Source organism: Otolemur garnettii, unplaced genomic scaffold, assembly GCF_000181295.1.
Source record: "Otolemur garnettii isolate 467f Iridium unplaced genomic scaffold, OtoGar3 scaffold00034, whole genome shotgun sequence".
Classification (NCBI taxonomy): Eukaryota; Metazoa; Chordata; class Mammalia; order Primates; family Galagidae; genus Otolemur; species Otolemur garnettii.
Genome location: NW_003852429.1, coordinates 7,748,753 through 7,771,742, shown reverse-complemented (window position 1 = coordinate 7,771,742; position 22,990 = coordinate 7,748,753). Strand labels below are relative to the sequence as shown.

At 44.6% G+C, this 22,990-nt stretch overlaps 1 protein-coding gene across 2 annotated transcripts in view; it reads right to left on the bottom strand.

Annotated features, from left to right (window-relative positions):
- FARP1 (FERM, ARH/RhoGEF and pleckstrin domain protein 1) overlaps positions 1–22,990 on the bottom strand; it is a 281,209-nt gene that overhangs the window by 52,784 nt on the left and 205,435 nt on the right. For both annotated transcript variants that reach the window (XM_003789589.3, XM_023513086.1), the window contains exons 6-13: positions 19,808–19,905; positions 15,268–15,382; positions 14,277–14,424; positions 12,173–12,268; positions 10,332–10,495; positions 9,592–9,660; positions 7,042–7,117; positions 5,718–5,961 (exon numbers count right to left, since the gene is read on the bottom strand). In XM_003789589.3, coding sequence (XP_003789637.1) covers positions 5,718–5,961; positions 7,042–7,117; positions 9,592–9,660; positions 10,332–10,495; positions 12,173–12,268; positions 14,277–14,424; positions 15,268–15,382; positions 19,808–19,905 — 1,010 coding nt within the window. The remainder of the gene's footprint in view (positions 1–5,717; positions 5,962–7,041; positions 7,118–9,591; positions 9,661–10,331; positions 10,496–12,172; positions 12,269–14,276; positions 14,425–15,267; positions 15,383–19,807; positions 19,906–22,990) is intronic.

Sequence of the window (22,990 nt, the reverse complement as noted above, 5' to 3'; positions counted from 1 at the left end):
CTTTCTCCAAAACACAATTCCACCGTGCTCCTCTAAAACACATACGCAGCATACACAGCAGCATCTGCAGCCTTTGCTCATCGGGGAACACTCAGAAATCTCCTGAGGTTACTCAAAGAGATGACAAGCAGACCTTGTCATCTACCCGAATAGGTGGCAGTCAGGCCACTTTTGATCTTTGATGTCTACAACTCCAAGCCAAATCATCATGACTTTTTTTTCTTTTTTGCTTTTTGTTAGTATTTTTGTTTTAATAAAAAGAAAATTGCTCTATTAAGTGGCCTGCTAATCTTGGTGTAAAAGTCACGGCTTCATTTGAAATCCCAGCAACTGGTGTTAGAGGTAATGCACATTTGTTCTCTAGAGACCCCGTTTCCCTATATTAAGTTCCACTCAATTAAGCAAAAACAGATGGAATTAAACTAACAAGGGAAAAAAACCAACAACCCAGCACCAGTAAATTCTTTCACTAGAGTAAATTTCTTCAGAAGTTCATTCAACACTACCTTCCCTTCCAGGGGTCTTATAGGTTACGAAAAACTCTGCTAGCCTGGCTCAGTACGAAACTCAGCAGACAGCTACCAGCAATGAGTTATTTTGAAATGTTCACCTCTTTAAGGTTCAAAGCAATGTGCTCTGTTACAGGGAATGCCTAGAAAGACTCTTTTACAGTTGGATTCAGCAGCAACAGAATAGATTCATAACATGAAACTTGATGAAGGCTAGCCTCAGGTAACTAAGCTCACAACCACCAGAGGAATGTTTGTATATCACAAGGGCAGAGAGCCATTCTGGGAAATGTACCTCTCAAGAGTTAAGATTCCAACTAATTAGAATAAGGGCCCAGGTGAAGAGAAGAGACTGAGATAGAAGCAAATAAATTCAAAATAAATCTGAAACATCAAAATAAATCTGAAAGCCCCTGATTTCTTAATTTAGGGCTGTGTCTACCTGTAACCTAATCGCTTGCTGATGGCTAGAGTTCCACCAAACTCCTGTACTGAAATCTGAAATAATATCTTAAGTGGAAAAAGTTGATTAAAAACATGTGAACACTGATTATGGATAAGAAAAAGGATCTGTATGCCCACTGACAACAGTCTGCACAACATTTAAAATGACAGTTTAATATTTAAATATATTTCTTCCTTTAGAAATTGCTTGACAACACAATCAAATAATTTGCAGGCTAATCTGAAGTCAAGTTTCTGACACATAGTCAGGTCAGATGGAATTTTGTACACTTAGTGGAAATCTAGAGAGGCTCATGTTACAGTTTAGAGTTGTTCAGGTCTAGCTTTTTCAGTATTGCTTGGTTTGAATCTTCAAAGAAGTTCTTGAGAATAAAATCAGGATAATTCACATGTTCAGTGCAGGCCGTGCAGCACAATTTGGTGAGATAAATCTGTGAGAAATTTGCAAATATGAATCACACATGTAGGAAAGAATCTGGCCCGCAGACTTCCTCTAATTAAATGCCTGTCTAATAAAACAGCGTCAATGGCATACAGATGACTGTTAAAGGGACTGAAGCAATTCATTTTAAGTTCTGGAACTCATTAAATGCATTTCTTCATGCTACAAGAATTTCTGCAACAGCAACCACAAAGGGGCCTACAATTGACATATTTTAAAATAATGTCCAACAGAAGACATCAATGCAAGGAGGCCGCCGAGTAACTGAGAGTGGTTTTAAAATGACTTTATAAAGAGTTTGTCTTACGCAGGCTGGTATCGGAGAGCCTAGAGGCCTGGATTTCTTGAAGGAATTCACCAGTCTCTAATCTCTGCTACCTATTCATCACACTCCCCCCACCCCCATCCTCGGGGAGTGTGATGAATAGTTCAACTTATGTACAACTTCATGTAAACGTGTGCCCATCTTAAGCCACACGGTGAGATTGTCTGTGCAGGCCTATAATGATGTGGGGACTGGAGTCCCCCATAAGTCAGAGGGCATGGGGGTGAGATGGTAGAATTTGTTCATTTCAGAGGCGAAACCACATCATCTCAGCAAACTTGCTCGACCAGGCTCAGGGAATGCTTAATTTTACTTCGGGACTCAGGTTAGAGAATCTTTATTTAGGCCAGGACAAGTCCCTTAGAGGCAAGTAGAGAATATTCTCAGCACATCAGCCTATGTGGCCTTTGAACAAACTGGACCTCCCCTGTTTTAAGCCATTAGCTACACCAGGTTTGCTGCTCTCATAAATACTGGCCAATAACCAGAAATTGAGTTGCTTGGCTGGTGTAGAAACAATGGGAGGAAAACTTGGCAAGCAACTCTTAAAAGTGGAAAATTCTGTCAATACAGAACTGAGTAGGCCACCATTGATCAACTGAGTTCTAAAACGATTTAGATAAAATCATTTCTGGAGGGAAAAGCAAAAGAAAGTAGTTACTGGAGCATGATCTGCTTCAGAGGTTTATACTTGGTAATTCATATGACGTGCTGGTGGGTTAATATTTATGGCTCATTTGTATGTCACTACAGATTGCTATATAATTGGAGGTAAAAAGACAATTCATTTGACAAACCACTTATACAAATAAACCACAGGATTCCAAAGTATGAGTATGACTCTGCTTAACTCATACTTGATTAAACCTTCATATAGTAGATTGACATCTTTTTCTAAGTCCAAACAGAATATGCAAACATGTGTTATAACTGCAAAACTCTACAATATAAAAAGCAGTGGTTCTCCCCTGCCGATTATGGCCTGTAATTGTCTAAGCAAGGTCTACGAAATCTCTAGTCTCCACATCTGATTTTAATTATTAATCCATATAAGACTTTCCAAAATTAAAATACTGAATCAAAAAAGATCCTATTGCACCAAGATATCACAGAGCCTAAAAAGGTGAAATCTGGACAAGGATACAGTTTCAGCGTCATCATGCAGTAAGTATCTATATCAGAATGAAAAGTCACTTAACTTCATCAGAACAAGTTTTCTCCCCCAGAAAATGAAGGTGTGCCTGGATAATCTCTAAAGGTCCTTCTAGGGTTAAAATTCTGTGATTCTGTTCAATATATAAATCTAAACCAACATGTAAACAGACTACCTCAATGAACAACTTTCAAACTATCCAACATTTAGTTTGATTCAATCATGCACTGAAGCAAATGATTAGGAAAATTAAACAAAACAAGTCTGTATAAAAATGGATTAAACGTTCAGAACCTTTAAAGCCGACTTCTCAACATTCATGTGGACAGATAATCATATGTGAACCACAAGGAGAGCTTCTCTGTTGTACAGACTGCTGCCAACTCCCACCCAGTTTCCTAAAAATGTTTAGCTCCTCCCCCGTGATAAAGTCACGCGATGAGGGCGGTAAGGCCACTGGCATAGCACGCGTCAGGGGTATGTCTTCATTGCAACTCTTTCTAATAACTTTATAGTCACTCAGGATCTGAAAATTTTATACTACAATATATCTTTAAAGAAAAAGTACCTAAAACCATAAAGTATCAACAACAGGCATTAAGAAAAAGCATTTCATGGGCTATGCTTTTCGTACTCTTCAAGCAAGCCAAAAATTTAGCTAATATTTCACTAGATTCTAGAAGGCAAGGAAGTCTGGTCAGAAAGTGACCCAGGGTGCCCCAAGAACCAGCTGGGGGGACCCAACCGGCACTTATGACCAATTAGATCAAAATCTCTAATTTTTAAAATGTCTCTAGTTATTCCAATGGGCGACTAAGGCAGAGAAACGATGTAAGTTAAAACCAGGCTCTTTGATCTAAAATGCAGGAATGCTGGCTAAAGGCACTGACATCAGTGGGCAAGATTTAAAAAGAAGTCAAACCTCTCGCTACTTACAACTTTCTTTTTTCTGCTCAGAGAAACATTTCTGAGTGTCACCGTTTCCAAGAGCGTGAGTGCTAAGTATGTGCATGTGAACCAGCCAAGGGCAGTGACACTCTGGAGGACGGTCATTCTTTACGGTGTGTGATTCAAAAGCAGACATTTACCTTGCTCACCTACTGGTGACCACAGAGCCTACTGTGAGCCGTTGCTTTTCCCTGCAGACCCACTCAATAGCATCTCTGTATTTCACCAGGAGATTCTGAGAGGAAGAACTATGACTTCTTAAAACACAACTAAACAGTGTGATTATCTCCACCAATGCAAACCCAAACCAAGCCAGCAATCCCAAGAAAATTACAGCTCAGAAGGGTCTAACGACCTTTCTAATAGTTCACATAAAGCCTGGAAAGCAGAAATAACCCCTAATTCCTCCCACTAAGACATTCATTATTCTTAACTAAGATTTCACCACCACGATCTCAACTAGCCATTAATTTATATTTGGCCTTGAATTTTGTCAACTCCTCTTTATGAGGCATAGAACAGCAGCTTTCCTCTTAAAGAAGGGGGAAAGGGAAACCACCCCCTTTCTTGTGATCTCGGCGATACATGCTCAACCAATAATTGAACATACATGAAGACTGCCATGTGCATGTAACACTCGGCACAGCATCGGATTCATAATAAAGATTCTTCCTAGCCTTCAATCAAGAAAATAAGCTCCTGGCAACCACCTTTTCTGCAAAGCAAGATGCTTATGTAAAGTTTTGTTTTTCTTAGAGATTTTGCAAGTCAGCCAGACTATGCAAACAGGTACTTGTTCAAAATTTCCTCTTACAAATGTTGACTAACAATGAATGAATCACTAAGACAGATCATCTCAACTGAAACTCTGGAGTTGTGACCCCAGGCTGCTCATAGCTGAAGACCTGCCTCTTCACTCATCCTCCTCGGGCCTCTCACTCAAAGGTAGGCCCTGCAAGGAGACCTGACTTCTCACCAGCGCAGGGGAGCTCAGCACGCCAGGGTTTCTAAACACGAGGGGCTGGTGCCTGGGGTCCACCATTTCAGAGTCTGAGTCACTGGACTCGGTCCCACTGCTGGTGGAGCCCTCGGTCATCTGCAGGGGGGCCGGCTGGTCTGCCATGCCACTGCCACATATGGACTGTGTGCCGGGAATCTTTGTGGGGGTACCTGAGAGAGGGGTGCCGTTAGCCAGCGTTCTGCCTTGAGAAGCAGCCACGTCCCTTCCGAGGCCGTCTAGCCTATCAGTGGCCTCCGGGGTTGCTGCTACCTGGCTAAGGATGAGTGGATCTGTCTCTGACTCGTTGTATCTACTGGGAAGACTCCGTAAGTATGGCCTTTGCAAGATGGGGGAGCAGTTTTCATAAGGAAGACCCTGGCTTGGGAGAACATCTCCCCCCATACCCCTCTCCCTATAGTCATGTCCATTTTCAGAAATATAGCCTTGAGACCCAGTTCTGTCCCAACTCATGTTTGGACTTGAACTTCTGCTGCTGGGGGATAATGGGGTGGCCAGGGGGCTGTGGCCAGCTGAGGCCCTGAACATCTCATCTATCAGAGAGCTATGTCTCGGGAGTCTAGGGCTCCCGCTCATGTCAAAGGTTATGTCTGCTGAATCGTCATCAAGGAATTCTGTGGAAGGAGGCTGGGAGGACTTTGCAGAGTGAGGAGAAGCCCTACGCCTAGCCTCTATGCGCCTCTCCTCCCTGGAGAGCAGATAAACGCCACTGGTCAAATCACCCTCATAATTGTCATTTGTTTGGGACCGAGACCGGGACGCCTGCTCTCTGAGCAGGTCGTGTTCACTATCTACGTCACTGCAGTCAATGAAAGGGATGGAAGTGCTGCTGCCCCTGGCAGCCCGGGATGCTGGACCTGTGCCTGGCTGCGGGGGCTGCCGTTTACTCTGCTGGGTCCTGTCCTTAGCGGCCTCCTCCTCTTCCTCTGCCGGTGCCGTGACGGCTCCATCCGCCTGCTGGTCACCTGAGGGGCTCTTCTTCAGAGTGGGGCTGTGACGCGGTCCCGACTCCGAAACATTCAGTTCCTTTCCTTGCTGGCAGCTCTGGCCACCGGGAGATTCGGCCCCTTCTCCAAACCTAAGGCTGGTGCTCTGTGGAGACTGGGTGGGGAGGGGTGAGGCGAAGATGAAGGAAATGAGGGGAGGGAGGGAGGGAGGGGAGAGGGAGGCCAAACAACAGAGAGAGGTCAGAGGCTGGGTAACAGCATCTTAAGCTCCGAGTGGCTGAAATGACTGCCAGATAAGCTGCCCTCCCCAGGGTCAGTCACAGCACTCTGACAATAAGCCAGCACTCAAAGAGGCACATTTGGCTATGATCCAGAGGGTTCTTTTGGGGTGTGGAAGCTGACAACACTGAGCCCCGGCCGCACAAGTTAGCCTCTATCTCTGCTTTCTAGGACCCAGAGCCTCATATTGGGTTTCCAGACTTACAGCCCTTCCAGCTCGCGTGGGGCCTCCCTAGGGAGGGGAGGCATAGAAGGAAAACACACCAGGACCCCTGAAGGCAGGTGCAATGGCCTTCAGAAAGGCGACAAAAAACTTCTTAGGGCAGCCTGGCTGGAGAAGGGCCCTTTTTGGATTCACATGATGACACTGCCTTCATGTTTTCCCCCAACAAGGTTCTCATTCTCTGTTAGGGAAAACCCTGAAAACTGACCCAGGGACAGCTCCAAATAAAACCAGCTCTCGTCACCCTCAGAACAAGAGTGATAAAGCCTCTTGTTGCCAGCTGTGGTCAGTGCCCTGTAACACAAGCCCTGGGAACTCGCTGCCCTGTTCGGTGCCAGGGAAGGCTTCTGACCTCAGCACCAAGTAAGAGCTACTACGCCCAGCAGTTGACACAGGACCCCCCCTCCACACACACACACACAAGTGGACCCCCTGTTCAGCTGGGGGGCTGAGCTCACTCTCCTGGCTCTCATGGATGGACCCACTGCAAGCTGAGTTCTCCGTGGCACAGAGCACAGAATGGAAGATCGGGAGTCAGCTGGAGACAGGACACATGCCTGGGCCCCCAAGCTCAGAGCTCTGTGTAGCCACCAAGATCAAAGTGTACAACCATTCTTATCTATGAAATCCCTCCAGGTGAGGTGGGAGGAACCAAAAAGCACCCTCTAGAGCCCGGTGCTCAGTAGAGGAGCCTGGAAAAAATCGGTCACCGCACTAATGCCCAGCACTGACCTGTTTTGGCACTTCTGAGTTCAGTTCTGTGGGCTGTGTCGCAAGGCTCCTGATAGAATGAATCTTGCTGTGTTTTCTGGAAGAAACCACACAAAAGAGCTAAAGGTAGGTGAAGTTTTTTTTTTTTTTTTTTTTCCCTTTTAAACGAAACAAAACATGCTTTGGTTTGATGTATTAGGTCCTTCCTCCATAATGAAGGTGCCCCAAGCTACTTTTACACATGCTGCCTAGGCTTGGGCCCAACGGCTCCTGTCTGTAATTCCAGCACTTCAGGAGGCTGAGGCAGGAGGATCACTTGAGCCGTGGAGTTCAAGACCAGCTGAGCAACACAGAGAGACCCTGATCCTACGAAAAAAGTAGAAGTTAGCAGTGGCATGCATCTATAATCCTACTTGAGAGGCTGAGGTGGGAGGATCACGTAAGCTCAGGAGTTGGAGGCTGCAGTGAGCAATGATCGCTCGGGCTACGCACCCTGGCCTGGGCAGCAGAGTGAGACCCTGTCTCTAAAAATAAATAAACACTACCTGGAAACAGACACGTAGTCATCCTCTTATAACGCTTGCATGATTCAGGGGTTATTATTTTGAAAAAATTCTCAGAAGCCCCTGTTCTAGCTGAGTATTGCCTTTCTGGTTATGGGAGGGGTCCCCGAGGAAGAAGCTGGCTGGGCCTTCACACCCTCCGAATCACAAGCTACCATATAATAGAATGGAATCAATTTAGGTACTTGGGTCATTCTTTGCTCTAACAGAGGTGATTCCACTACTAGGCTAACTCTATCGGAGTGAGGCAGAGGCCTGCCCTCTGCCTCACATACACAGTCAACAGTGAACGGAGTGACTTTAATGCCACCCCCATGTCTTACCTCTTCCCTTTCTCCCCTTGCCCACATGGAATAAGCATTAGAAACTTTTCTGGAACTCACGAAGCAGTGTAAGTCTCTGTAAGTACACAGTGATCACCTTCCAAGTTTCAACCCGCTTTTCTTCAAAATACTCCAAATTAACACAGAAAAGCTCAAGAGCATCCACATTCTGAATCAAAGAACTGGGCCACTTCTTAGATGGTCCTCAGGATGCTAATTATTAAGTGTACAAGAGAACGAAGGGGTTTATCTCAGATGGCAGCAGAAAACCTTCCATTTCTGGAGATGGCATGAGAAACGCCCCAGACTTGTATCGGAGGTGTAAACAAACACAGCCACAGCAGCAGGCTGGTTTTGGCAAAATCCAAACAAAACACTGACATGACCTGAATGCTTATCAAATAGGGAATCAGTAAATGAAATGTAGCACCTTTAAAATACTACAGGGCATTTAAAAAATATCTCCAAAAAAATAGGGTAGGGTTAAAAAAAGATGCAGAATTACACACAGTCTGAGAGTACTTATGTGAACAAAAAGCACACACCCAGAGCACAATTCTACGCGCTCCGTGGATGTGTAAGCCTGCACACAGAAAGGAGCAGAATTCTGACGGCTTCCTCTGGGGAGAGGTCAAGGGGAACAGTGAAGGCCACTGGCTCAAGGTGGTTTAGCCGCATCTGTAACCATAGCTACAAACAGAAGAAGTAAATGTGTCGAAACACTAATAGTTATTAATTCTAACTAGAAAGGATGTGGGTAATTTGCTGTCTTCTCTATACTTTAAAAATTATAATTTTTGAATGTGTGAAAAGTGTAAAAAGAAAAAGTCTTTTAAGAATGCTTTGGGTCCCTGGCTGTGCTCTCTGCACCTTGCTGTAGCCTTGGGCGGGGTTCTGCTGCTCTGCTCTGGGGACACAGCAGTGCCGAAGAGTGCTGGGCCATTTCCCTGCCCTGAGACCTGGGCTAGTCACTAACCCACAAGAGCTTCAGTGTCTCTGTCTTCACAAAGGGAAGAGAAGGACATCAGACTCAGAAGCTGCTACGAAGACTGGAGCAGTTAATACAGGCCCAGTGCTTAAAACGTCGCCTGACACGTACTGGGAGCTATAAGGTTTACTGACGACAAGCACAGCAGCAATACATCCTGTTTCTGTCCAAAGTCCACAGAAATACTTTTGATACAAATCTCAAAATACTAAAGGACTCATCCATGAAACCATTTCACAGTGTGTAACCCCCACCGTACTCTCCCCTTGCCCTCTGCCAGCCACCTTGCTGTATCTCATCTTACTCTTTTTACATTTTTATTTACTTATTTTTATTTTTAGACAGTGTCACTCTGCTACCCTCGCTAGAGTGCTGTGCTGTCATAGCTCACAGCAACCTCAAACTCCTGGGCTCAAGCGATCCTCCTGCCTCAGCCTCCTGAGTAGCTGGGACTACAGGTGCCTACCACAACTCCCAGCTAGTATTTTTTTTCTATTTTTAATAGAGATGGGGTCTCCCTCTTGCTCAGGCTGGTCTCGAACTCCTGAGCTCCTAGCATTGAACTCGCTGAGGCTGACTATGATGTTGTAACTTAGAGTCACTGGACGCCAAGCCTGGGTGAGTAATGGGCCTTTACCTGGAGATGAGGGGGATTCTCATTCTTCTCGCATGGGAAACAGCACGGAGCTTCTCTTACCTTTCGAACTGCACCTTCTTATGTCCTCCTTCCTTAACATAGTCGAGAACCTGCTTCTGGGTCCGACCACTGAAACGAAGACCACGAGAAGAAAGGGGGAAAGACCCCAGGAGTTCTCATCTACACTCACAGACACCGCACCATCTCCACTTCCCCACTTGTCCTACGCGGGAGGTGAGTGGGTTTCCTCAGCTGGCCGGGGCTAACAGCGACCCTGTGAGAACCTGTGTTTGTGTGTCCACACATACAGAAAAAACGTTCGATTCACTAAGCTCACTTAGTGGTGGTGCTTGGTTATTAAGAGACCATCCCGAGAGCCTCCTCCTTTCAGGAAGGCAGAGGCAGCTGGTGAGTGCCGACGGCAGCGTCTGACACATGGTGGATACTTGAGTATCTGCTGAAGGAGTGGAGACGGGAACCAGTGACGTGCAAGTCCACGTGCTGCAACGTGGACTTTATGAAGCAACACCCAAGCCAACCAGATACTTTTCATCCGTGTTACAGTGTCCTGTTAGGGGTGCTCTGTGACCGGGGACCTTGCTGGGTGCCCTCTACTGCTCACACAGCCCAGCAGGACAATCCAGAGGTCTGCTGGACGATGAGGCAAACGCCTCTGTCAGCCAGAAATCCTGGGGGCCTCCTTGTCTACCTGCTGGATTGTCACCACCGTACGATACAGAGACAGGAGCAGGGAAAAATGTCCGCGGGGAAGGCAGACAGGCTCGAAGTGGCAACCTTACCTGAACCGGAATGATGACCCTCGACTAAAGAGAACAGGTTTTGGCTTTGGTTTGGGCTCTTCAAAAAGTCTAAAAAAGGCATGATGTTCAACGCAGATTTTCCAGAAGGACTTGCAAAAATCCCGGCTGGCCATTAGGAATTCCAAGGTGTCCTGGTAAGAGCTCTGAAGAGGAAGAGAAGATATAACTTTGTTTTTTTGCCTTTACCCACAGAGACTCCACTAGACTATGAGAACATGGGTGGAAAATCATCTGCCCAGTAAAATTTCAATTGTGTATTTTATTATAGTATGACTATAAATTCAAAGATTTAGTAGAATAAAGTTATTCCTAGTGACAGACATAGTCACAATTCAACCATTTTCCTACCCACAGACTGCGTAGGAACTAAGAGAAAACAGTGGTATACATTCAGTAGGAGCAATACCATTTTTTAACAGAATTTAAAAACAAAAATTATGTTTACTTGGCTTACATTTCCTTCTTTAAAAAAAATCTAGATGCTGAAATTCCTTTTTTGCCTCCTTAAAATAATTGAAACACAATTTTTCTTTGTTTTCTTCCTCCCATTTCATATTAACTTTGACTTCTGTCTTTTCACTTTGTCACCTCCGGTAGAGTACCATGGCATGCTCACAGCAACCTGCTCACAGCAACCTCAGCCTCTCAGGCTCAAGTGATGCTCTTGCCTCAGCCTCTCCAACTACCTGGGACTACAGGTGCCCACCATAATGCCTGGCTAGTTTTTTTATTTCTAGTAGAGACAAGGTCTCGCTCTTGCTCAGACTGGTCTGGAACTTGTGAGCTCAGGCATCCACCAGCCTTAGTGTCCCAGAGTGCTAGGATTACAGGCGTGAGTCTCCATACCTGACTGACTTTTTGTTTTGTCTTAAGTTATCTCTTGATAAGGTAATACACAGCTCAAGCCTCCACGTGGCCTGAGGAACTACATAAGAAATGAATTTTTTTTTTTCTGGAGCATAAAAATATCGCTCTTGGCTAAAAAATTCATGTCCTTTGATTCTGGAAAGGAGGTACGGTAATTTTCTACCTCTTCACTGAACACTCGTAATTTGAAGTGACCGTACCATATAAACAAAAGTTACCACGATCCTTAACATTTTTAGCAGCTACAACTATTTGGGGGAATGTCTCAGTTTCAGGCAGACCCAATTACAAACAAGGTGTGCTGCCATTCGTTTGTGCGGCAGCTTTCTGGAACGCAAATGCGTTTCCCCATAAAAAACCATCAGCATTAGTAAGGGCAACATGCTCCCTGGGTCAGCCCAGGAAAGCGTGTTTAATCCACAGTGCAGCTAATCTGGAAGTCCGTATTATCACTTAGCGTCTTCTTTCCCATAGGAAAAAGAACTCTAGGTTCTGTTGGGGACAGACTCCTCGGATACATCATCCATCTCCTCTGTCGCCATTTCTGCCCAACAAAGGTGATGTTGCTCTTCCCTTCCCCAACCCAGTCCCTGTGTTCATGAACCATGTGTTTAGGGGTTTTGTGGGAAATAGGTGGGCAGGACCTGGTTAGCCCATGGGAATGTCGGGGGACACACACCCACATTGTCTGGGGGACAGACACCCCTGAACAGGGTTTCCAGGTGGGGCCAGAAGCTGCCTGGATCTGTACAGGGAAGTGACCCTCTCCCTGGTATACAGCTGGGCATCCTCACACTCTCTCTGTGTACCGAGGATGACGGCGTTACTCAGCATCTGGATACAGCCGTCCACTCGGACACTCAGCGTTCCTTCTCATGAAGCACCTGGGTAGCGTGGACCCGCCGAGGGCAGACCTCCGCCCCTCGCAGGACCCCCCCACGTGAGCCACTCACATTGGCGTCCGGCCGCAGCTTGATGAGAAAGCGCTTCCTCTTAAAGCTCAGCTTCCGCACCTTGGCCCAGTTGAAGGCGTTGATCTTTGTGAAACCCTGAGGAGAAAGACAGCAGCAGCTGAGCCAGGAAATGTGTAACAGGTGACCTGCTCAGGGACGTGGTCAGCAGAGGCTGGCGCAGAGAGTGAAGATGCTTTCTGCAGAGAATTCACAGGACCTGTGGCTGCCGGCTGATACCTATTCCCAGTCATTCATTATTCCTCACTAATTACGTGGTTTGGCATGCAAGCTTAGTCTGTCCCCAGGGAGAGAATGAGCTGGTCAAGGGAAGGGTGAAAAGAAATTAAATAGAAATAAAAACCATCACAAGCACCACAGTAACTAGCAGCCATCACACTGGGAGCGTCAGGTACCTCCTTGGGGCTTTACAGATCTCAGGTGGTCAAACCTTATCCTACAAAACCCAGTGGGCCAGATTTACTGCCTTCATTCTCTAGACGTGGAAAGTGCAACATGGATATATTTTAATTTGTCCAAAATCACATGGGAAATGTTGCAGAAAGAGTCACAAGCACAGGCCTTAACCAGCAGCTCCCACTAACACCCAGCAGCTTAGCAATTGACGCCCTCTTTGTCCACATTGGTTTGGCCTCATGCCCACCGAGCTTCCCACAGCCCCAGTGAGACTGAGGACCAGAGGCGAGCCCTGCCACGTGTCTCCAAGGCCAGCGCACGGGGCAGCCCACACACATCCTTGTCATCATTGGTGGCCTGACAAGGTGGGGGGCCTCCAGATCCGAACTTGCATCTGCCTTGTCTCCACTGAAACTAGAAATTCTCTTGTGCCCACCTGACCACCAGGCTTATTTATTATAAGTGGTGAGAATAAGGCAATAGGTTCTGGCAAGAAGATCAATGTGGAAATACAGCCATTATACATGATTAAATGACCTAGTGATTCTTCATACTTAATTTTGTTTTAATTATCTATCTATATATTTATTTTTGAGTCAGAGTCTCACTTTGTTACCCTTGGTAGAGTGCTGTGATGTCACAGCTCACAGCAATCTCAGATTCTTGGGCTCAAGCAATCCTCTTGCCTCAGCCTCCCAAGTAGCTAGGACGACAGGCACCCACCACAATGCCTGGTTATTTTTTAGAGATGGGGCTTTGCTCTGGCGCAGGCTGTTCTCAAACTCCTAGGCTCAGGCAATCTACTGCCTTGGCCTCCCAGAATGCTGGGATTACAGGTGTGAGCCACGGTGCCGGCCTTGATTCTCCACATTTAGGTTGTCTCTGAGGCAGTCAGAGCCAATCTACTCAGTGGGAGGCACTTCTCCCTCCTTTATGATCTTTAGAAACAGTTCAGGGTTGCGATTTTTGCAGTAGTCCTGAAAACGCTTCTGGGTTTTATTGGCGTTTTTCTCATCCGGTGCTCATGGAGCACGCACGCGGGTCAAAACTGTTATGGGCAGTCACTGCCTCCAAGACTGTACTGCTCTCAGAATGTCGCTCCTTACTACCACCTGGGAAACCAGTGGTGAGTGTGACTTCTCTGACAGTTTGCTTCTGTCATAAACTTCTGATGAGGGAGCAGAGAATCGCTGGGACTCTTCTGCTCAAGTATGAGGAGGGACATAAACTCAACTGAAGAGCTCAAAGGAGGTTTTAGATGGTGGCGTTTACAGTTCAAGTTCAACACTGGGGGAAATGGAACCCCATTGGAAGCCCCCAGGAAGCTGGCTAACCCAAATTAGGTTTAATTTCAAAAAAGGGATTACATTACAGGAAAATACAACCTGTAAGTGGGGAAAAAGCTATTTATTTGAGGTGTGAAATCTTGATTCTACAGCCCCCCTGAGAGACACAGGTTTCTGTGATCCTACAAAATCAATAAACCTAAACAGATCTGTACCGTGGATTCTCCAACCAGGGCAGGAGCGAATGAAAGAACGTGGCGGCTGAGAGCTCAGATGAAGCTAGTCTTCTGCTGTCCAACTATCAGAGGTCCCAACTTGGCCCACCCAACATGAATCAGAGTTGCAGGGTCGGCTCTTCTCTCTCCAGCACCAAGGGAACTGAGCTGTGTCCTGAATGCTCTCACCTGAAACACTAGAATTCCCGTGTTGGCCACGGCCAGATTGATCTTTGTGCCTTCCCTGTCCTTGGCGGGGTGCAACCGGATTCCATACATCTCCAGCCGACGGGCAATCTCCAGGAGTTGGAAATCTGACTCTGCTGGTGTTTGTCCACTGACAAAACAAAATTAAAGAGAAAGGCCAGGAGATTTGAATTCCCTGTGTCTATTAATTTGAGATTAAGATGCTCCTCTTGGGAAATAAAAAGGCATTTCATCACCAACAGTGGGGGTACCTGATCAGATGACACCTAACCTCCCATTCATTATACCCAAAGTCTCACAGCTAGGACAAAAGCACCATTGCTTGTGTAACACAAAACCTCCAAAGTCTATCTTGAACTCAGCCAGTTTTTTTTGAATTTCAAAGAGTTTCCTTTAAGGTCATATAAAAGCAAAACACCACTGTGTTAAAACAAGTTTTTAGTCACTTACAATAACCTAAATTTGCAAGCAAAGTTCAAGGCAGCACTCTTTCATACTGTCATCAGGCTCAAAGGCCTTCTTTAAAATAACAAAAAAAAGTCTGCAGGTCTAAAACTTTGAAAACATTTTTCTAATCCAAACAAAAATGCACATGTGATGAAGGTTCTCGATTTTCACAATATTCTTACTTTGCCCCTAGTTTACCTTGTCCCTTTCCCAATTTCCTGTTAAGATGGTAACTAGATGGTCCCTTGGCCTTAGACTCTCCCTTTTATTCCAACATATGGGCTGCCCCTAAAATTCCAGGCTTTCTCTGGTCTCTCAGGAAGGCAAGCCAGGGCGCGGTCCTGAGTGGGCAGCCTGCATTTCTGCGAGCCCAGGGTAAGTTGCAACATCTCAATAAGGCACTGTGATCTCCAACTCTCACCTTTTGTGTATCTCTTCACAATGGGGTGTGTGTGTGTACACCCACATAAGCTGGGCGGCAGAGAAACAGCTCAAAGGAGCGTGTGGGTCCGTGAATGAGACTTACATGTGGTTGTGATGAAACTCCACGATTTTGTCTTCTAGTGCATCTTGCTGAGGTATGTACTTATTTTTTGCTAGGTGCTCTCTGTCCAATGCTTCATCAAAATCCCCAATCTCCGCTAAAAGGGAACAGAGAATGTGAAGTAGGCCCCAGAAGATTAACACTTCACAATTGGTTATATTTTCCAGCTAGTGGACACCATATGGTAAGCCCAGCTGGTAGGAACTATTCTAAGGCTGGATTTCAGAGGTGGGGACGTAAGGATGTATTTAGCAATCACAGAAAGGCAGGACAATGGTTTCTCCTCCTGATCTCTGCCAGTTGTAAAGACGCTTCAGAATCATCCATCTTTAGCCATACACATGCCTCTCCAACCACCTGGGAGCTCACTTTTCTTCCCAGCAGTAAATTCTATCCAGGGGATGATTATCACAGGACTGCCAGATCGACCCTGGTGTTTCAGGATCAAATCAAATTTTGAAACTCTTATATATAGCAATGATTAATGCAAATGTTTTATCATGTAGAGAAAACAGAATTGTTTAGTGGCTGTCATGGTAGATAATCTAATTTTTTTTAATTTAAGAGTTCATTGCATTTCTTATAGTCTTGTTACCAGAAATAACAGGTCAGATTGCAAAGTCTAAAGAATTTTTCATCTAGGAGAAATAAGACACAGTTACATTCTCATGCAACCTCAACATAGTCCTGAAAATTGCTGTCATGTGGAAATTTAAATGACAGAGCTTTAAAAGCATAATTGTACTTTAACAACACTAGCTCAAGCTCAGTTTGGACCAGCTGTAAGGCTTCTGGGACTGCAGGCCTTTTCCTTTGTATCACGTATTCTGTATAACAAGCTTCATAAGGAATAGCCCAATGATCAGAGCCCAGCTGTTTTGATAAAAAGCATGAGGAAGTTTGCCATGAAATCTACCTTTTGTTTTTGTCATCTGAAGCGGACTGTCACACTTTGGGCAACGCACCTCCAGGAATTAGGCAGGATCTAATTTATAATGACCTATATGACCTACGTGTTGCCATAAATCACACCCAAAGCAGCGCAAACTCACCGAGCAACAGCTGAGCCTTGGAAGAACTGATTGATCACGAGTTTCCTCCTGCAATGTCAGACCAATGACACTATTTCCTAATTACCTTTCCTGGACCTGATTCTCCCTCCCCAAATAGAGTAAAATTGCCACCCTCCATCACAGAAATAGTTCAGAAATGGTGGGCATCCCTGCTCACACTGCCATCTGATCTGCTGCCCTGACAATTCTATCTTGTCTCAAGAAACTACAGCTGATTCTTGTTGTTTGCGGTGGCTGTGATCTGTAAAGTCACTGAGAACAGGGAATTGGTGATTACTGAACTGCTGCTCCTTGGGGAGACACAGGTCTGGTCCTGCAATACTCTTGAAATGTCCTCGTGCACTGCCCTTGTTTGACGCGTGCTTCTGTGAGAGCCACGTTCCAATTCCTTCACGTTAAAGTCACCGCCCAGCAGCAGTAGAACTCACGCATGAGCAAAGCTTATCTAAACACACGTGCTTTCTCTGCAAGGCAGATGGCACGACACTTAGGGACACTACACAGCACTTCAGCACTGTGCTTGGGGGCCATTTGGAATAGTGAAATCACCAACAATAAGCAGATAAACTCGAAAAGCATGGCATTAAATAGACCATGGAAAGGACGCTTGTTAACAGTAGCAGGAGAACCAGGGAGGGAGAGCGTTGCCTCATTCAGCCTCAGCTGGGAATGTGCACATCAGGTGACTCCGACTTCTCACCATCCTAGGCATGTTCACAAATGACCACAAAGATACATGAATATTGATTTGGGGCTTAGAAATAAATACCAGCCAGTAAGCATTTGCAAACACAGAATCTGAAAATAACAAGGATATGGAGGAATCACCTAAATCCTAAATTTCTTGTGAGTTCTAGTTTGGGGTTTTTAATGCTCATGGATCTTATAACGTACTCTTTCTCAGCACCCCAAATAAAGAGTTGAGTATTCAAGTTTGTCCTCTGACATCAGGGCAGCCATATCTAATTCTCTTTCTTCTTTTCTTGCCCTTCTTGAATGCCGTAGCAATGTGACCAGGAAACTCACTTGCTCCCCCTGCTTCTGTGCCTCTTGGAAACATGGTAGTAAGATTCCTCCTTAGATTTTGAGATATTCAAGATCTGACTTCTATTTCTTTATGCCACATGATGTCCCATCAGCTTATGTATATTCTGTGCACTGACAGCAAGGTTATGGGGGCAACAACAAACCAAAATCCAGGGATCTCAATCAATGAAAGGGATTTCTTTGGGGGATGTATGTGGCCCTGCTGTGCCACCACACCGCCCGAGAGGCATTTTTACAGCAGGGCCATCTAGTGCCTGATTCATCTCTTCATCAGCTTGTCCTGCTTCGTTGATCCACCATTAAGTTAGAGAAAGCCAGTGGCAGAGGAACAAAAGAAAAAATACAGACTAGCGGAAAGACTCCACTTGGATTATTTCAGATAATAATAAAAGACTTCAGACTGTGTGTATGGATACAAAGGAGATGAATATCCAGCTCACTTGAGATAATTTTCCGTCAGGATTAATACGGTGTACACCAAAGAGGGATGAGTTGACCCTGCTAACCCCTAAAAACTTACCAAGAATGTGCATAATTGCCAATAAAAATCAAGACACAGTTTCTAGAAGATTGTGTGAAATTCTTTTTGTGGCTGAGTGCATGGGATGCTTAAAAATGCAGAAATGGGGCTTTATAAATATTAAAAGAAAATGTGTCTCATAACTGTGCGTCGAATCCCATGGAAACAGCGGGAGTACTTCTGAGGCCATCTATTTAACTATCTTTGGAGAATGAAGAGTCTTAGGGAATGGTTTCCTGGTTTCCGAAGCGTCAGCGAATCTCCATTCTCAGATGTGCGAGTGGGAGTCACTGTTGTTAACAGATGTTCAGTTTTGTAATTGATAAAAATTGTGTATATTTATGGTGAGCAACATGATGTTTTGATGTACAGATGCATTTGGAAGGGCTCAATTGAGCTAATTAACATGTGCATTACCTCCCATATTTTCTTGTTTTGAGAACACTTAAAATCTATTCTTAATGTAGCAGATTTTTAAGAGAAAGAAACACAGAAATGAGGAATGAGAATAATGGCATCCAGAATCTTCAAGTGAGGTAAAGTTCTCTTCTGTTAATAAAAGGCCCAGGGTCGGAGACATTTGTGAAGTTACTATTCCAGTAAGGAAGCTTCATTTAAAAATCTTACATTGTTTGCAAGTGAGTGAGGATAAAGAAAAAGTAATGTTTACTGAACACCTAAGATGTCTTGCGTACACAGTCAGCCGTCTCCATCTGTGGGTCCCCTGTCAATGGATTCAACCAACTGGGGAGCAAAAATATTCAGGAAAAAACCCGGCATCTTTACTGAACATGTATAGACATCTTTTTCTTGTCATTATTCCCTAAATAATACAGTATACCACTGACATAGCATTTACCTAGTATTAGGTATTATCACTAATCTAAAAATGATTTAAAGTATCAGATGTGTGGAGGTGGTGTGCAAATACTAGGCCATTTTATATCAGGGACTTTGAACGTCCTTGGATTTGGAATCCTTTGGAGATCCGAGAATCCATCCTCCGTTCATGCTGAGTATATGCTATCATTTAATTTTCACAGCCTTATGAAAAAGATTCTATTAGTCTCTTATTCCAAAAGAAATGGAGGTTAGCGGGTTGGTAACATGCCGGGGTCATCAACCAAATAAGAGAAACCAAGACCGTCTGATGCAAAGCATTCCTGTCTCTCTCCGCTCTCAATTTATGAAAAAGGCGGGAAGACCAACACAGGAAAGGAAAAAGTTATGTAACTTTCTGTGCCAAAGCTTCCTCACTTGTAAAATGAGCATAATAACAGTACTTGCCTCAGGCAGCTGTGTAGGAACTGATGAGCTCATACACACAGTGCTGGCAAGTCACTTTGCCTTCGTCAGAGCTTGAACTGAGCTCACTCTGATTTGTACCTTGTCTAGATTAAGATAAGTTAAAGGAGCTAGTTTCAAGCATCACTAGGACTCAGTCCAGCTTCATGAATCTTGGTTTACTGAATTCTGGAGAGTACAACACTCTAAAAAGAAGTGAAATCTGTGGCAGCTTTATGTCTTATGGCTACTGTGCCACACTCAAGGATGCAGCTTAAATCCAAGAACAGGATGGAACAAGTACACTACTCAGATGCCATCCGTCCAAGCTTTTCCTTTGAGACCACAGACATCGCTGTGTACTAGTCCTTGAACAAAGCAGACAAACGCCAGAGAATTTGTGGGTTAATGTCTGGGGATGAGCATATTAATGTTAAGAGTCTTGCTTTCTCTTCTACCCACGGGCCTTCACGCTAACAGCAAAAGTAACACAACGATATTGTTACTGGGCTTTTTTGTGGATGTGACGATTTCCCCCCATCGGTCAGATCACTGTATTATTTCCAAAAAGATTTCAATGAAAACCAACAGCACTTACACTGTACGATGTGTGAAATCAGGAGAGCTGCACTGGTGTCGTTGCACGTCAACCTGCCTTGAGCCAAGTCCTGCTTCACCTGCAGAGCAAACAGGTACCTGCGAAGATCAAGAGAGGGATGTCATGCCAGAGCGGGAGGGGTGACATCAAAGGCAGCTCACCCTGGCAACCTGTCACACTGGGAGAAACCGAACAAAAAGGGATGTGAGACTCAACGAGAAGGGGGCAGGGGCTAGAATGAATTCTGGCTGCCACTCCAGGCCATGTGAACACCTTCCCTCTAAGTTCAGAGCCACATGTGGGAGAGAAAGCCACAGAAATGTAAGACTATACCCACCACTCTATGTATTCTCACAGGGTATAGGAAACATTTATTTATTTATTTATTTATTTATATTTACAAAATCAGTCATGCATACGCTAAAGTGAATTTATGGCTCAGACAATAATAGTTTATTATGGTGAGTAAGGACTTTGCCAACAGATTCAGAAAACCAAGGGTGTCTTTTTTGTGGCATGATGATCAGTTACTTCCATAAGCCCCAGTTACCAGTTCTACAAAAATTAACTTATTTTTTTAAATTCTTTTCTTTTTATTGTGGGATAAAGTAAGACAATAGTTTTGGTGTAAGAAAAAAAATTGTAAATCAAAGAAACTAAGTAAAAACTGTGTGATGTTAAAACAGATTTGAAAATAATGAGTACAGATTCATATATTTTTAGAAGGCTATTTACTAGTTTTGCCCACTGCCTGGAAATAGCATCTTTTTAGTAGCAAGCCTTAGCAACCAGTTCTGTCCCTCAATCACCAGTGGAAGGTCCTTGGAGGAACAGAAGATTCCAGGCCCATGAAAGCAAATCCTTATTCACAATCCTGTAACCCACAGCAAAGAACTGAGCATATAACCTGACTCTCCAGTAGGAAAGGCATTCCAGGACAGTCAGACCGGCCAAGTAGAGGAGGCCAGGCTTTACTTTTTTGACAATGCCAAAGTATAACGTAGCACGAATAACAGAAATATTTTAGGAAATCCTCATTCCATGACCTCTAAAAAGATCATTGACTCTAGCAATCCCAATTAGCAAAAGACCAACAACAAAAGCAAAACCCAACAAACATTTAGGGGACTGGACATTTATACAGGGTCAAAGTAACACAATTGAGTTCATAATGGTAAGATCAGAATGTTACCACCTTATTTTGAGAGAGGGTCTTGCCATGTCACCCAGGATGGAGTGCAGTGGCCTGATTATATAGCTCACTGCAGCCTTGAACTCCTGCCTCGGCTTGTTGTCCTGGCTGGGGTGACATGGTGTCATCAGAGCTCACAGCAACCTCAAACTCTCGGGCTTAAGCAATCCTCTTGACTCAACCTCCTGACTAGCTGGGACTACTTGTGCGTGTCACTATGCACAGCTAATTTTTACAATGTTTTTTCAGAGACAAGAGTGTTTATACGTTGCCCAGGTTGGTCCTGAACTCCATGCCTCAAGCCAACCTCCTGCCTCAGCCTCCCAAGCAGCTTCACAGGCATGAGCCACCATGCTGGGATGCAGACTGTCACCACTTTAAGCCAAGGAATGATCCTGGCATCACTAATGAAAAACAAAACACACAGCATCACTTATGATGGGTTCTAGCCCAAAACGGTTAACTGTATCCGTCAAACCTTTATAGTGAATTTCCAGATCTATGATTTGAACAGCTGTCCTTTCTAAATGTCATGTTGACATCTGCCCCCCCCAATGCTGGAGGTGGGACCTTAAGAGGAGGTGTCTGGGTGATGGGGACAGATCCCTCATGGATAGATTAATGCCTTGACCCCAGGGCGTGTGAGTTGTTGCTCTGTTAGTCCCTCCCACCCCCAGAGCTGTTGTTAAAAAGAGCCGGGCACCTCCTCCCCGCTCTTCCTTCCTCTCTTGCCACGTGATCTGCACACATCAGCTCCCCTTTGCCCTCTGCCAAGAGGAGGGTGACCAGATGTCCCACTTTTGAACAATTTGTTACGTGTCCTGCGGCATTTTTAAAAAGTCCTGATTTTTGGAAAGCATGCACGAACGGGCGGGAGAACGGGAAGGGAATATATGGTTTTCCGCTGCGATGTGGCTATTTTGCCAGGATATGAGTTTTATATTATTTTTGTTAATTTTATAATGTTAAACTGTAATAATAACAAATAATTGTTGAGAAGTGATTATTGAGAACTGCTTATCAAAGTTTGCATTGTTGTCAGGCCTGGGTCCCGCCCCCCAGCCATGTTGTCCCAGTTAACCAATGTTAAAATCTGGTCACCCTAGCCAAGAGTGGAAACAGCCAGAGACCCTCACCAGCTGCTGATGCTCAATCTTGAACTTTCCAGCCATCTAGAACGATGAGCCAAGTAAACCTTTTTTCTTTTTAAATTATCCAGCCTCATATATTTCTTTCTTTTTCTTTTTAGAGACAGAGTTTTACTTTATTGCCTTCGGTTGAGTGCCGGGACATCACAGATCACAGCAACCTCCAACTCCTGGGCTTAAGCGATTCTCTTGCCTCAGCCTCCCAAGTAGCTGGGACTACAGGTGCCCACCACAACGCCCAGCTATGCCTTGCATATTTCTGTATAGCAATGAAATGGACTAAGACATCCAGTTTTCAGGAAAATATAAAAGAGAGAAAGAAGCTAAAGAAACCCAGGATGAAACAATCAGAAACATCTGGAAGGTAGGCTATTTTGAAATTACACCTGGTGCAATTTCTCTAGCAAGACGGGGTCATAAAGAAAAGGAGGGACTATGCTACATTACAAGAGGCCCAGAGGACACATAACCAGACGCAACACATGGTCCTAGAGTGACCCTTACGTTAGCTAAGCAGATGTGGATGTCAAGTGGGGGCAAACAGGGAAATCTGAACATGGCCAGCGTGTAAGGGAGACGAAATTCAGAAAATAATGGGATGGGCAACAGGATTGCTGTATTCTCTCCTAGTCTCATTCATTCGTGAGTTCTAACTTTCTACAATGTATATTTGCTGCTATTTTAATAACAAAAGTTTATTTTTAATTCTCAAAAAGGCCTTTAACTGTGTCAACCAGAGGTTTCCATACGAATTAAGTGAGATTAATACATGGGAACAGGGAGGAGAGAACAAAGTCAGTCAACACATGCCAGCAAGTTTTTCAAATAAAAGAGTAACTTAAT